General features: G+C 46.7%; 1 protein-coding gene across 1 annotated transcript in view; it reads right to left on the bottom strand.

Annotated features, from left to right (window-relative positions):
• fbxo41 (F-box protein 41) overlaps positions 1-12,563 on the bottom strand; it is a 281,022-nt gene that overhangs the window by 110,249 nt on the left and 158,210 nt on the right. The window contains exon 5 of the mRNA XM_063047244.1: positions 11,830-12,191. Within this exon, the coding sequence (XP_062903314.1) occupies positions 11,830-12,191 (362 nt within the window). The remainder of the gene's footprint in view (positions 1-11,829; positions 12,192-12,563) is intronic.

The raw sequence follows: 12,563 nt of genomic DNA, 5'->3' as shown, positions 1-12,563 counted from the left end.
GGGATGGGGGGAACGAATGGACAAGGGAGTCGTGTAGGGAGCGATCCCTGCGGAAAGCAGAGAGGTGGGGGGAGGGAAAGATGTGCTTAGTGGTGGGATCCTGTTGGAGGTGGCGGAAGTTACGGAGAATAATATGTTGGACCCAGAGGCTGGTGGGTGGTAGGTGAGGACAAGGGGAACCCTATTCCTAGTGGGGTGGCGGGAGGATGGAGTGAGAGCAGATGTGCGTGAAATGGGGGAGATGCGCTTGAGAGCAGAGTTGATGGTGGAGGAAGGGAAGCCCCTTTCTTTAAAAAAGGAGGACATCTCCCTCGTCCTGGAATGAAGAGCCTCATCCTGACAGCAGATGAGGCGGAGATGGAGGAATTGTGAGAAGGGGATGGCGTTTTTGCCAGAGACAGGGTGAGAAGAGGAATAGTCCAGATAGCTGTGAGAGTCAGTAGGCTTATAGTAGACATCAGTAGATAAGCTGTCTCCAGAGATAGAGACAGAAAGATCTAGAAAGGGGAGGGAGGTGTCAGAAATGGACCAGGTAAACTTGAGGGCAGGGTGAAAGTTGGAGGCAAAGTTAATGAAGTCAATGAGCTCAGCATGCGTGCAGGAAACAGCACCAATGCAGTCGTCGATGTAGCGAAGGAAAAGTCGGGGACAGATATCAGAATAGGCACGGAACATAGATTGTTCCACAAAGCCAACAAAAGGGCAGGCATAGCTAGGACCCATACGGGTGCCCATAGCTACACCTTTAGTTTGGAGGAAGTGGGAGGAGCCAAAGGAGAAATTATTAAAAGTAAGGACTAATTCCGCTAGACGTAGCAGAGTGGTGGTAGAGGGGAACTGATTAGGTCTGGAATCCAAAAAGAAGCGGAGAGCTTTGAGACCTTCCTGATGGGGGATGGAAGTATATAGGTACTGGACATCCATGGTGAAAATAAAGCGGTGGGGGCCAGGGAACTTAAAATCATCCTAAAGTTTAAGAGCGTGAGAAGGTAGGAAGAGATTGAACAAGGGGTGATAAAACAGTGTCGAGGTATGCAGAAACGAGTTTGGTGGGGCAGGAGCAAGCTGAGACAATAGGTCTGCCAGGACAGGCAGGTTTGTGGATCTTGGGTAGGAGGTAGAAACGGGAAGTGCGGGGTGTGGGAACTATAAGGTTGGTAGCAGTGGATGGGAGATCCCCTGAGCGGATAAAGTCGGTGATGGTGTGGGAGACAATGGCCTGGTGCTCCTTAGTGGGGTCACGATCGAGGGGTAAATAAGAGGAGGTATCCGCGAGTTGTCGCTGTGCCTCAGCAAGGTAGAGGTCAGTACGCCAGACTACAACAGCACCCTCCTTATCGGCGGGTTTAATAGTAAGGTTAGGATTAGTGCGGAGGGAGTGGAGAGCAGAGCGTTCCGAAGGAGTGAGGTCGGAATGGGAACAAGGTGCGGTGAAGTCGAGACGGTTGATGTCCCGTCGGCAGTTAGCGATAAAGAGATCCAGAGCAGGCAGAAGACCAGAGCGGGGTGTCCATGAAGAGGAGGAAGGTTGAAGACGGGAGAAGGGGTCATCGGTGGGGGTGGAAGAGTCCTTGCCAAAGAAGTAGGCTCGGAGACGGAGACAGCAGAGGAAGAGTTCCACATCATGGCGAACGCGGAACTCGCTGAGGTGTGGGCGAAGGGGGACAAAGGTGAGGCCCTGAGGACAGAGCGTTCCCAAGTCCCTCTGCATCTCAGGTTCCTGCATTTTCTCCCCATTTAGAAAATAGTCTGCATATTTACAAACATTTGTATTTCTGCTACCAAAGTGCATGAGCATTAATATGCATGTATGCCCACTGACTGGCATGGACATGATGGGATGAATGGCCAGCTTCACTGCTGTATGACTCTAAAAGAGGCATTTTAACCATTTCAGTCAAACATCCTTCTTTAAACTGCAAGGGTTAGAGAATAGTTTTGCCAATGGATTTCTCTGAGGAATGTGTTACATGTGGTTGGAGAATCTCATATTAAGACTGTAAGACCATAAGATATAGGAGCAGAAGTGGGCCTTTTGGGCCATCGAGTCTGCTTTGCTATTCAATCATGGGCTGATCCAATTCTTCCAGTCATCCCCACTCTCCTGCTTTCACCCCATACCCTCTGATGCCCTGGCTAATCAAGAACATCTATCTCTGTCTTAAATACACTCAATTACTTGGCCTCCACAGCTATTTGTGGCCACAAATTCCACAGATTTACCATCCTCTGACTAAAGTAATTTCTCCGCATCTCAGTTCTAAAAGAACGTCCTTCAATCCTGAGTTCATGTCCTCTTGTCCTAGAATCCCCTACCATGGGAAATAACTTATGTACCAATATGTACCACGACCTCTGGCTGTTCTCCCTCCCACTGCAGGATATTGTGGACGCCATCTGAAACATCCCGGACCCTGACACCCGGAGGGCAAACTACCATCCGAGTTTCTTTCCTGCGTCCACAGAATCGCCTGTCTGACCCCCTAACTATAGAGTCCCCTATCACTACTGCCCTCCTCTTCCTTTCCCTACCCTTCTGAGCCACAGGGCTGGACTCTGTGCCAGAGGCACGGCCACTGTTGCTTCCCCAAGGTAAGCTGTCCCCCCCCAACAGTACTCAAACAGGAGTACTTATTGTTAAGGGGGACAGCCACTGGGGTACTCTCTAGTACCTGACTCTTCCCCTTCCCCCTCCTGACTGTGACCCACTTATCTGTCTTCCGTGGCCCCAGTGTGACCACCTGCCTGTAACTCCTTTCCATCATCTCCTCGCTCTCCGTGCCCAGACGAAGGTCATTGAGCTGCAGCTCCAGTTCCCTTAGGAGCTGCAGCTTGACACACCAGGTGCAGGTATAGCTGTCTGGGAGGCTGGGAGAGTCCAGGACTTCCCACATCTGACAATGAGCACAGAACACCGGCCTCACACACATACTTCCTTTCCACAATTAACAAAAGTAAACATACCTTGTCTCGTTACCGCCTAAGCCCGTTGAACGAAAGCCCTATCACTCTGCTGCCCGCTGGATATGGTGGTCTTCGTTTTAAACCTTTCGAGCTCTACTGGCCTCTCTTTACCCCGAGTGGTAAACTATCTTTGCTCCGGAGATCCTTAGCCATCCCACTCGCAGCCTTCTTGCTTTGAATTTATTGAAACAAATCAATTGGCATCTCCCCAGAGCAAGGGGTTTAGATGGGGTGGAGTTTGTTGGGTGTGTTCAGGAAGGTTCCTTGACACAATATGTCGATAAGCCTACAAGAGGAAAGAGAGGCTGTACTTGATCTGGTATTGGGAAATGAACCTGGTCAGGTGTCAGATCTCTCAGTGGGAGAGCATTTTGGAGATAGTGATCACAATTCTATCTCTTTTACCACAGCATTGGAGAGGGATACGAACAGACAAGTTAGGAAAGTGTTTAATTGGAGTAAGGGTAAATGTAAAGCTATCAGGCAGGATATTGGAAACATAAATTGGGAACAGATATTCTCAGGGAAATATATGGCAGAAATGTGGCAAATGTTGAGGGGATATTTGCGTGGAGTTCTGCATAGATACGTTCCAATGAGACCGGGAAAGGATGGTAGGGTACAGGAACTGTGGTGTACAAAGGCTGTTGTAAATCTAGTCAAGAAGAAAAGAAAAACTTACAAAAGGTTCACAAAACGAGGTAATAATAGAGATCGAGAAGATTATAAGGCCAGCAGGAAGGTGCTTAGGAGAGCCAGAAGGGGCCAGGAGAAGACCTTAGCAGACAGGATTAAGGAAAACCCCAAAGGTATTCTACAAGTATTTGAAGTGCAAGAGGATAAGACGTGAGAGAATAGGATCAATCAAGTGTAACAGTGGAAAAGTGTGTAAGGAACCCCAGGTAACAGCAGAAGTACTTAATGAATACTCCCCTTCAGAATTCACTACAGAAAAAGATCTTGGTGATTGTAGGGCTGACTTACAGCAGACTGAAAAGCTTGAGTATATAGGTATTAAGAAAGAGTATGTGCTGGAGCTTTTGGAAAGCATCAAGTTGGATAAGTCACCGGGACTGGAAGAGATGTATCCGTGTCTACTGTGGGAAGCGAGGGATGAGATTGCTGAGCCTTTGGCGATGATCTTTGCATCATCAATGGGAACGGGAGAGGTTCCGGAGGATTGGAGGGTTGTGGATGATGTTTCATTATTCAAGAAAAGGAGTAGAGATAGCCCAGGAAATTTTAGACCAGTGAGTCTTACTTCAGTGGTTGGTAAGTTGATGAAGAAGATCTTGAGAGGCAGGATTTATGAACATTTCGAGAGGTATAATATGATTAGGAATAGTCAGCATGGCTTTGTCAAAGGCAAGTCATGCTTTACAAGCCTGATTGAATTTTTTGAGGACGTGACTAAACATATTGATGAAGGTAGAGCAGTAGATGTAGTGTACATGGATTTCAGCAAGGCATTTGATAAGGTACCCCATGCAAGGCTTATTGAGAAAGGAAGGAGGCATGGGATCCAAGGGGACATTGCTTTGTGGATCCAGAACTGGCTTGCCCACAGAAGGCAAAGAGTGGTTGTAGACAGGTCATATTCTGCATGGAGGTCGGTGACCAGTGGTGTGCCTCACGGATCTGTTCTGGGACCACTTCTCTTTGTAATTTTTTATAAATGACCTGGATGAGGAAGTGGAGGGATGGGTTAATAAATTCGCTGATGACACAAAGGTTGGGGGTGTTGTGGATAGTGTAGAGGGAGGTCAGGTTACAGCGGGACATCGATAAGATGCAAAACTGGGCTGAGAAGTGGCAGATGGAGTTCAACCCAGATTAGTGTGAGGTGGTTCATTTTGGGTGGTCAAATATGACAGCAGAATATAGTAATAATGGTAAGACTCTTGGCAGTGTGGAGGATCAGAGGGATCTTGGGGTCAGAGTCCGTAGGACACTCAAAGCTGCAGTGCAGGTTGACTCTGTGGTTCAGAAGGCATACAGTGTATTGGCCTTCATCAATCGTGGGATTCAGTTTAGGAGCCAAGAGATAATATTGCAGCTATATCGGACCCAGGTCAGATGTCACTTGGAGTTCTGTGCTCAGTTCTGGTCGCCTCACTACAGGAAGATGTGGAAACCATAGGAAGGGTGAAGAGGAGATTTACAAGGATGTTGCCTGGATTGGGGAGCATGCCTTATGAGAATAGGTTGAGTGAACTTGGCCTTTTCTCCTTGGAGCGACAGAGGATGAGAGGTGACCTGATAGAGGTGTATAAGATGATGAGAGACAGTGATTGTGCGGATAGTCAGAGGCTTTTTCCCAGGGCTAAAATGGCTAACACGAGGGGGCACAGTTTTAAGGTGCTTGGAAGTAGGTACAGAGATGTCAGGGGTAAGTTATTTTACGCAGAGAGTGGTGAGTGTGTGGAATGGGCTGCCGGCGACGGTGGTGGAGGCAGATACAATAGGGACTTTTAAGAGACTCCTTTATAGGTACATGGAGCTTATAAAAATAGAGGGCTATGGGGAACCCTAGTTAATTTCTACAGTAAGGACATGTTTGGCACAGCATTGCGGCCGAAGCCTGTATTGTGCTGTAGGTTTTCTATGTTTTCTATGTTTTTTCTCTTGGCCAAGCATTATCTATGGAAACTTACAGCATTTTGTGTGTGTTAATCTTAATTTCCACCATCTGCAGATGCTCTTGTGTTTATGCCACACCAAGCTGCTCTGCAGATAGGATGGTTTCTAAGGTACCTCCTGAGGAAGTAGAATCTTTGGTGAACTATCTTGGCCATGGTTTTTATGTGGTTGGACCTGGCCAGGTACTGGTGCTATTCACTCCTGGGAACTCGAAGCTCTCAACTCTCGCAACCTCAAGTTGAGATCAGTAGGATGCAGAGCTGGGCTGAGAAGTGGCAGATGGATTTCAACCCAGATACGTGAGAAGTGGTTTTTGAGAAGGCCTTTGACAAGGTGCTGTACATGAGGCTGCTTAGCAAGATAAGAGCCCATGGAATTACAGGGAAGTTACTAGCATGAGTGGAGCATTGGCTGATCAGCAGAAAACAGAGAGTGAGAATAAAGGGATCCTATTCTGTCTGGCTGCCGGTTACCAGTGGAGTTCCACAGGGTCGGTTTTGGGACCGCTGCTTTTTATGATGTATGTCAATGATTTACACACTGGGATTAATAGATTTGTGGCTAGGTTGCTGATGATACAACGATAAGTGGAGGAACAGGTAGTGTTGAGGAAACAGAGAGCCTGCAGAGAGAATTAGATAGTTTAGGGAAATGGGCAAATAAGTGGCAAATGAAATACAAGCAACATACATCAAAGTTGCTGGTGAACGCAGCAGGCCAAGCAGCATCTATAGGAAGAGGCGCAGTCGACGTTTCAGGCCGAGACCCTTCGTCAGGACTAACTGAAGGAAGAGTGAGTAAGGGATTTGAAAGCTGGAGGGGGAGGGGGAGATGCAAAATGATAGGAGAAGACAGGAGGGGGAGGGATAGAGCCGAGAGCTGGACAGGTGATAGGCAAAAGGGGATACGAGAGGATCATGGGACAGGAGGCCTAGGGAGAAAGACGGGGGGGGGTGACCCAGAGGATGGGCAAGAGGTATATTCAGAGGGACAGAGGGAGAAAAAGGAGAGTGAGAGAAAGAATGTGTGCATAAAAATGAGTAACAGATGGGGTACGAGGGGGAGGTGGGGCCTAGCGGAAGTTAGAGAAGTCAATGTTCATGCCATCAGGTTGGAGGCTACCCAGACGGAATATAAGGTGTTGTTCCTCCAACCTGAGTGTGGCTTCATCTTTACAGTAGAGGAGGCCGTGGATAGACATGTCAGAATGGGAATGGGATGTGGAATTAAAATGTGTGGCCACTGGGAGATCCTGCTTTCTCTGGCGGACAGAGCGTAGATGTTCAGCAAAGCGGTCTCCCAGTCTGCGTCGGGTCTCACCAATATATAAAAGGCCACATCGGGAGCACCGGACGCAGTATATCACCCCAGTCGACTCACAGGTGAAGTGATGCCTCACCTGGAAGGACTGTTTGGGGCCCTGAATGGTGGTAAGGGAGGAAGTGTAAGGGCATGTGTAGCACTTGTTCCGCTTACACGGATAAGTGCCAGGAGGGAGATCAGTGGGGAGGGATGGGGGGGACGAATGGACAAGGGAGTTGTGCAGGGAGCGATCCCTGCGGAATGCAGAGGGGGGGGAGGGAAAGATGTGCTTAGTGGTGGGATCCCGTTGGAGGTGGCGGAAGTTACGGAGAATAATATGTTGGACCCGGAGGCTGGTGGGGTGGTAGGTGAGGACCAGGGGAACCCTATTCCTAGTGGGGTGGTGGGAGGATGGAGTGAGAGCAGATGTACGTGAAATGGAGGAGATGCGTTTAAGAGCAGAGTTGATAGTGGAGGAAGGGAAGCCCCTTTCTTTAAAAAATGAAGACATCTCCCTCGTCCTAGAATGAAAAGCCTCATCCTGAGAGCAGATGCGGCGGAGACGGAGGAATTGCGAGAAGGGGATGGCGTTTTTGCAAGAGACAGGGTGAGAAGAGGAATAGTCCAGATAGCTGTGAGAGTCAGTAGGCTTATAGTAGATATCAGTGGATAAGCTGTCTCCAGAGACAGAGACAGAAAGATCTAGAAAGGGGAGGGAGGTGTCGGAAATAGACCAGGTAAACTTGAGGGCAGGGTGAAAGTTGGAGGCAAAGTTAATAAAGTCAACGAGTTCTGCATGCGTGCAGGAAGCAGCGCCAATGCAGTCGTCGATATAGCGAAGGAAAAGTGGGGGATAGATACCAGAATAGGCACGGAACATAGATTGTTCCACAAACCCAACAAAAAGGCAGGCATAGCTAGGACCCATACGGGTGCCCATAGCTACACCTTTAGTTTGGAGGAAATGGAAGGAGCAAAAGGAGAAATTATTAAGAGTAAGGACTAATTCCGCTAGACGGAGCAGAGTGGTGGTAGAGGGGAACTGATTAGGTCTGGAATCCAAAAAGAAGCGTAGAGCTTTGAGACCTTCCTGATGGGGGATGGAAGTATATAAGGACTGGACATCCATGGTGAAAATAAAGCGGTGGGGGCCAGGGAACCTAAAATCATCGAAAAGTTTAAGAGCGTGAGAAGTGTCACGAACATAGGTCGGAAGGGATTGAACAAGGGGTGATAAAACAGTGTCGAGGTATTCAGAAACGAGTTCGGTGGGGCAGGAGCAAGCTGAGACAATAGGTCGGCCAGGACAGGCAGGTTTGTGGATCTTGGGTAGGAGGTAGAAACGGGAAGTGCGGGGTGTGGGAACTATAAGGTTGGTAGCAGTGGATGGGAGATCCCCTGAGCGGATAAAGTCGTTGATAGTGTGGGAGACAATGGCCTGGTGCTCCTTGGTGGGGTCACGATCGAGGGGTAAATAAGAGGAGGTATCCGCGAGTTGTCGCTGTGCCTCGGCAAGGTAAATGAAATACAATGTTGGAAAGTGTATGGTCATGCACTTTACTGGAAGAAATAAATGGGCAGCCTATTATTTAGATGGGGAAATAATTCAAAATGCAGAGATGCAAAGGGACTTGGATTATAACCCAGAAGGTAACCTCCAGGTTGAATCAGTGGTGATGAAGGCGAATGCAATGTTGACATTCATTTCTAGAGGTATGGAATACAAGAGCAGGGATTTGATGTTGAGGCTCTATAAGGCACTTGTGAGACCACACTTGGAGTATTGTGTGCAGTTTTGGACTCCTTATTTTAGAAAGCATATACTGACATTGGAGAAGGTTCAGAGAAGATTCACAAGAATGATTCCAGAAATGAAAGGGTTACTGTATGAGGAACATCTGGCAGCTCTTGGACTGTATTTCCTGGAATTCAGGAGAATGAGGGGGGAACTCATAGAAACATTCCAAATGTTAAAAGGCCTGAACAGATTAGATATGGCAAAGTTATTTCCCAAGGTAGGGGAGTCTACGAGGGCACGACTTCAGGATTGAAGGACGTCCATTTAGAACTGAGATGCAGAGAAATTACTTTAGTCAGAAGATGGTAAATCTGTGGAATTTGTTGCTACGAGCGGCTGTGGAGGCCAAGTCATTGGGTGCATTTAAGGCAGAGATAGATATGTTTTTGATTAGCCAGGGCATCAAAGGGTATGGGGAGAAGGCAGGGGAGTGGGGATGACTGGAAGTATCGGATCAGCCCATGATCGTACGGTGGAGCAGACTCAATGGGCCAAATGGCCTACTTCTGCTCCTATATCTTGAGGTCTTATGGTCTTACTTTGGTAGGTCAAATTTGAAGACAGAGTATAAAATGAATGGTAAGACTCTTCGAAGTGTGGAGGATCAGCAAGATCTTGGGGTGCATGTTCATATGACACTCAAAGCTGCGGTGCGGATTGGGTGTTGTTAAGAAGGCGTACGGTATGTTGGACTTCATCAACCTTGGGATTGAGTTCAAGAGCCGTGAGGTAATGTTACAGCCAAATAAGACCTTTGTCAGACCCCACGGAGTACTGTGTTCAGTTCTGGTCACCTCACTATGGGAGGAAGTGGATACTATAGAGAGAGTACAGAGGTGATTTACAAGGATGTTGCCTGGATTGGAGAGCGTGCCTTATGAGAATAGGTTGAGTGAACTTGGCCTTTTCTCCTTGTAGTGACAGAGGATGAGAGGTGTATAAAGTGATGAGAGGCACTGATCATGTGGATAGCTGCAAGGCTGTTACCCAGGGCTGAAATGGCTAACACAAGGGGCACAGTTTTAAGGTGTTTGGATGTAGGTACAATGGAGATGTCAGAGGTAAGTTGTTCACACAAGAGAGTGGTGGGGTGCTTGGAATGCACTGCCAGTGATGGTGGTTGAGGCAGATACAATAGGGTGTTTTGACAGACCCTTGGATAGGTACATGGAGTTAAAAAAATTAGAGAGCTATGCACTCGGGAAATTCTAGGTAGTTTCTAGAGTCGGTTACATGGTCGGCAAAACATTGTAGGTCAAAGGGCCCATAATGTGCTGTAGATTTCTATGTTTCTATGTTTATATGTTAATATTTCGGCCCTGGCAGAAATATTTAAAATGTCGCTGTCTACAGGTGAGGTGCCAGAGGATTGGAGAGTGGCTCATGTTGTTCCGTTGTTTAAAAAAGGATCGAAAAGTAATCTGGGAAATTATAGGCTGGTGAGTTTAACATCGGTAGTAGGTAAGTTATTGGAGGGAGTACTAAGAGACAGAATCTACAAGCATTTGGATAGACAGGGACTTATTAGGGAGAGTCAACATGGCTTTGTGCGTGGTAGGTCATGTTTGACCAATCTCTTGGAGTTTTTCGAGGAGGTTACCAGGAAAGTGGATGAAGGGAAGGCAGTGGATATTGTCCACATGGACTTCAGTAAGGCCTTTGACAAGGTGCCGCATGGGAGGTTAGTTAGGAAAATTCAGTCACTAGGTATACATAGAGAGGTGGTAAATTGGATTAGACATTGGCTCAATGGTAGAAGCTAAACAGTGGTAGTAGAGAATTGCTTCTCCGAGTGGAGGCCTGTGACTAGTGGTGTGCCACAGGGGTCAGTGCTGGGTCCAGTGTTATTTGTCATCTATATCAATGATCTGGATGATAATGTGGTAAATTGGATCAGCAAATTTGCTGATGATACAAAGATTGGAGCTGTAGTAGACAGTGAGGAAGGTTTTCAGAGCCTGCAGAGGGACTTGGACCAGCTGGAAAAATGGGCTGAAAAATGGCAGATGGAGTTTAATACAGACAAGTGTGAGGTATTGCACGTTGGAAGGACAAACCAAGGTAGAACATACAGGGTTAATGGTAAGGCACTGAGGATTGCAGTGGAACAGAGGGATCTGGGAATACAGATACAAAATTCCCTAAAAGTGGCGTCACAGGTAGATAGGGTCGTAAAGAGATCTTTTGGTACATTGGCCTTTATTAATCAAAGTATTGAGTATAAGAGCTGGAATGTTATGATGAGGTTGTATAAGGCATTGGTGAGGCCGAATCTGGAGTATTCTGTTCAGTTTTGGTCACCAAATTACAGGAAGGATATAAATAAGGTTGAAAGAGTGCAGAGAAGGTTTTCAAGGATGTTGCCGGGACTTGAGGAACTCAGTTACAGAGAAAGGTTGAATAGGTTAGGACTTTATTCCCTGGACCGTAGAAGAATGAGGGGAGATTTGATAGAGGTATATAAAATTATGATGGGTATAGATAGAGTGAATGCAAGCAGGCTTTTTCCACTGAGGCAAGGGGAGAAAAAAACCAGAGGACATGGGTTAAGGGTGAGGGGGGAAAAGTTTAAAGGGAACATTAGGGGGGGCTTCTTCACACAGAGAGTGGTGGGAGTATGGAATGAGCTGCCAGACGAGGTGGTAAATGCGGGTTCTTTTTTAACATTTAAGAATAAATTGGACAGATACATGGATGAGAGGTGTATGGAGGGATATGGTCCGTGTGCAGGTCAGTGGGACTAGGCAGAAAATGGTTCGGCACAGCCAAGAAGGGCCAAAAGGCCTGTTTCTGTGTTGTAGTTTCTATGGTTTCTATAGTTTTCACTCCTCCTTCCTGAAGTCAATGCTCAGCTCTTTAGTTTTGCTGAAAAGGGTGTTGTTGATTTCCAGGATCTCGAGTTTGGTGACAAGGGACATGGACAAAGTGCAGGTGGAAGGTGTTAGTTTAGTTAGGGATTTAATTAGACACAACATTGTGGAAAGAAGGTGCTATTCCTGTGTCGTATTGTTCTATTTTTTATGTTCTAATGTAGTGTATCATTGCTTTTTCTGTGACACTTGACAGGCAACAAATAGAGCCCTTGCCGGTTCTGCTCACATGCCAGGATATGGTGCTACACTTACCCGTACTGAGTCGATAAGCCCTGACACGATTGGATCCAAATTTCTGTGGCTCTGTTGAACTTCTACTTTCTTGCTCCCAAACTTCCACCTCCGATTCCGTCGTCCTAGAGCCAGCATCGGATACATCACCTTCTTCTCCCTCTGTGCTGTTACGATATGGCCTCCGATGCCAATTTTCAACAGCCTGTCTGCGCAGTGCTGAGTTTCGTGATATGGGGTCTTTAATGCACTTAGTTTCTGAATTACGGGTTTGTTTGTGATGATAGTTCCGCTCTGGACTCTGTTCTACGTGCTGTATGTCTGCAGACTGCATAAAACCGTCACTATCATAGCATCGTGACACATGAGCAAGTGGCTTTGGTCTAGAAGCAAATGGAAATAATGGGTTAATAAATCTTCATGGATTTCAATATGTGAAGTATTATTATAGAACTATTTAAAGGTAAACATGTAAAGGCTAAAAAGAACAGCATAAGAATTATAACAAGAGAGATAAAGAGCTCGAAGAGAGTATGAAAGTAACCAATGAAATATAATTATCAAGCGAGATCAGGATAATAAAAGAGGAGATGGCATTACACTGAGAGTCTAGGAATTACTTGAACATTGAGGAAGCATATTCTGGAAGGCCCCTCAAATGAGGCAGTGTGGGTAGAAATTAGGAACAAAAAATGGTGTCATTAATCTCTTGGTAGTTTATTACAAACAGAAAGAAGCGAGAGGAACAAATATAG

This window comes from Mobula hypostoma, chromosome 4 (genome assembly GCF_963921235.1).
Source record: "Mobula hypostoma chromosome 4, sMobHyp1.1, whole genome shotgun sequence".
NCBI lineage: Eukaryota > Metazoa > Chordata > Chondrichthyes > Myliobatiformes > Myliobatidae > Mobula > Mobula hypostoma.
The sequence above is the reverse complement of the archived record's forward strand: the minus strand, read 5'-3'. Positions and strand labels throughout refer to the sequence as shown.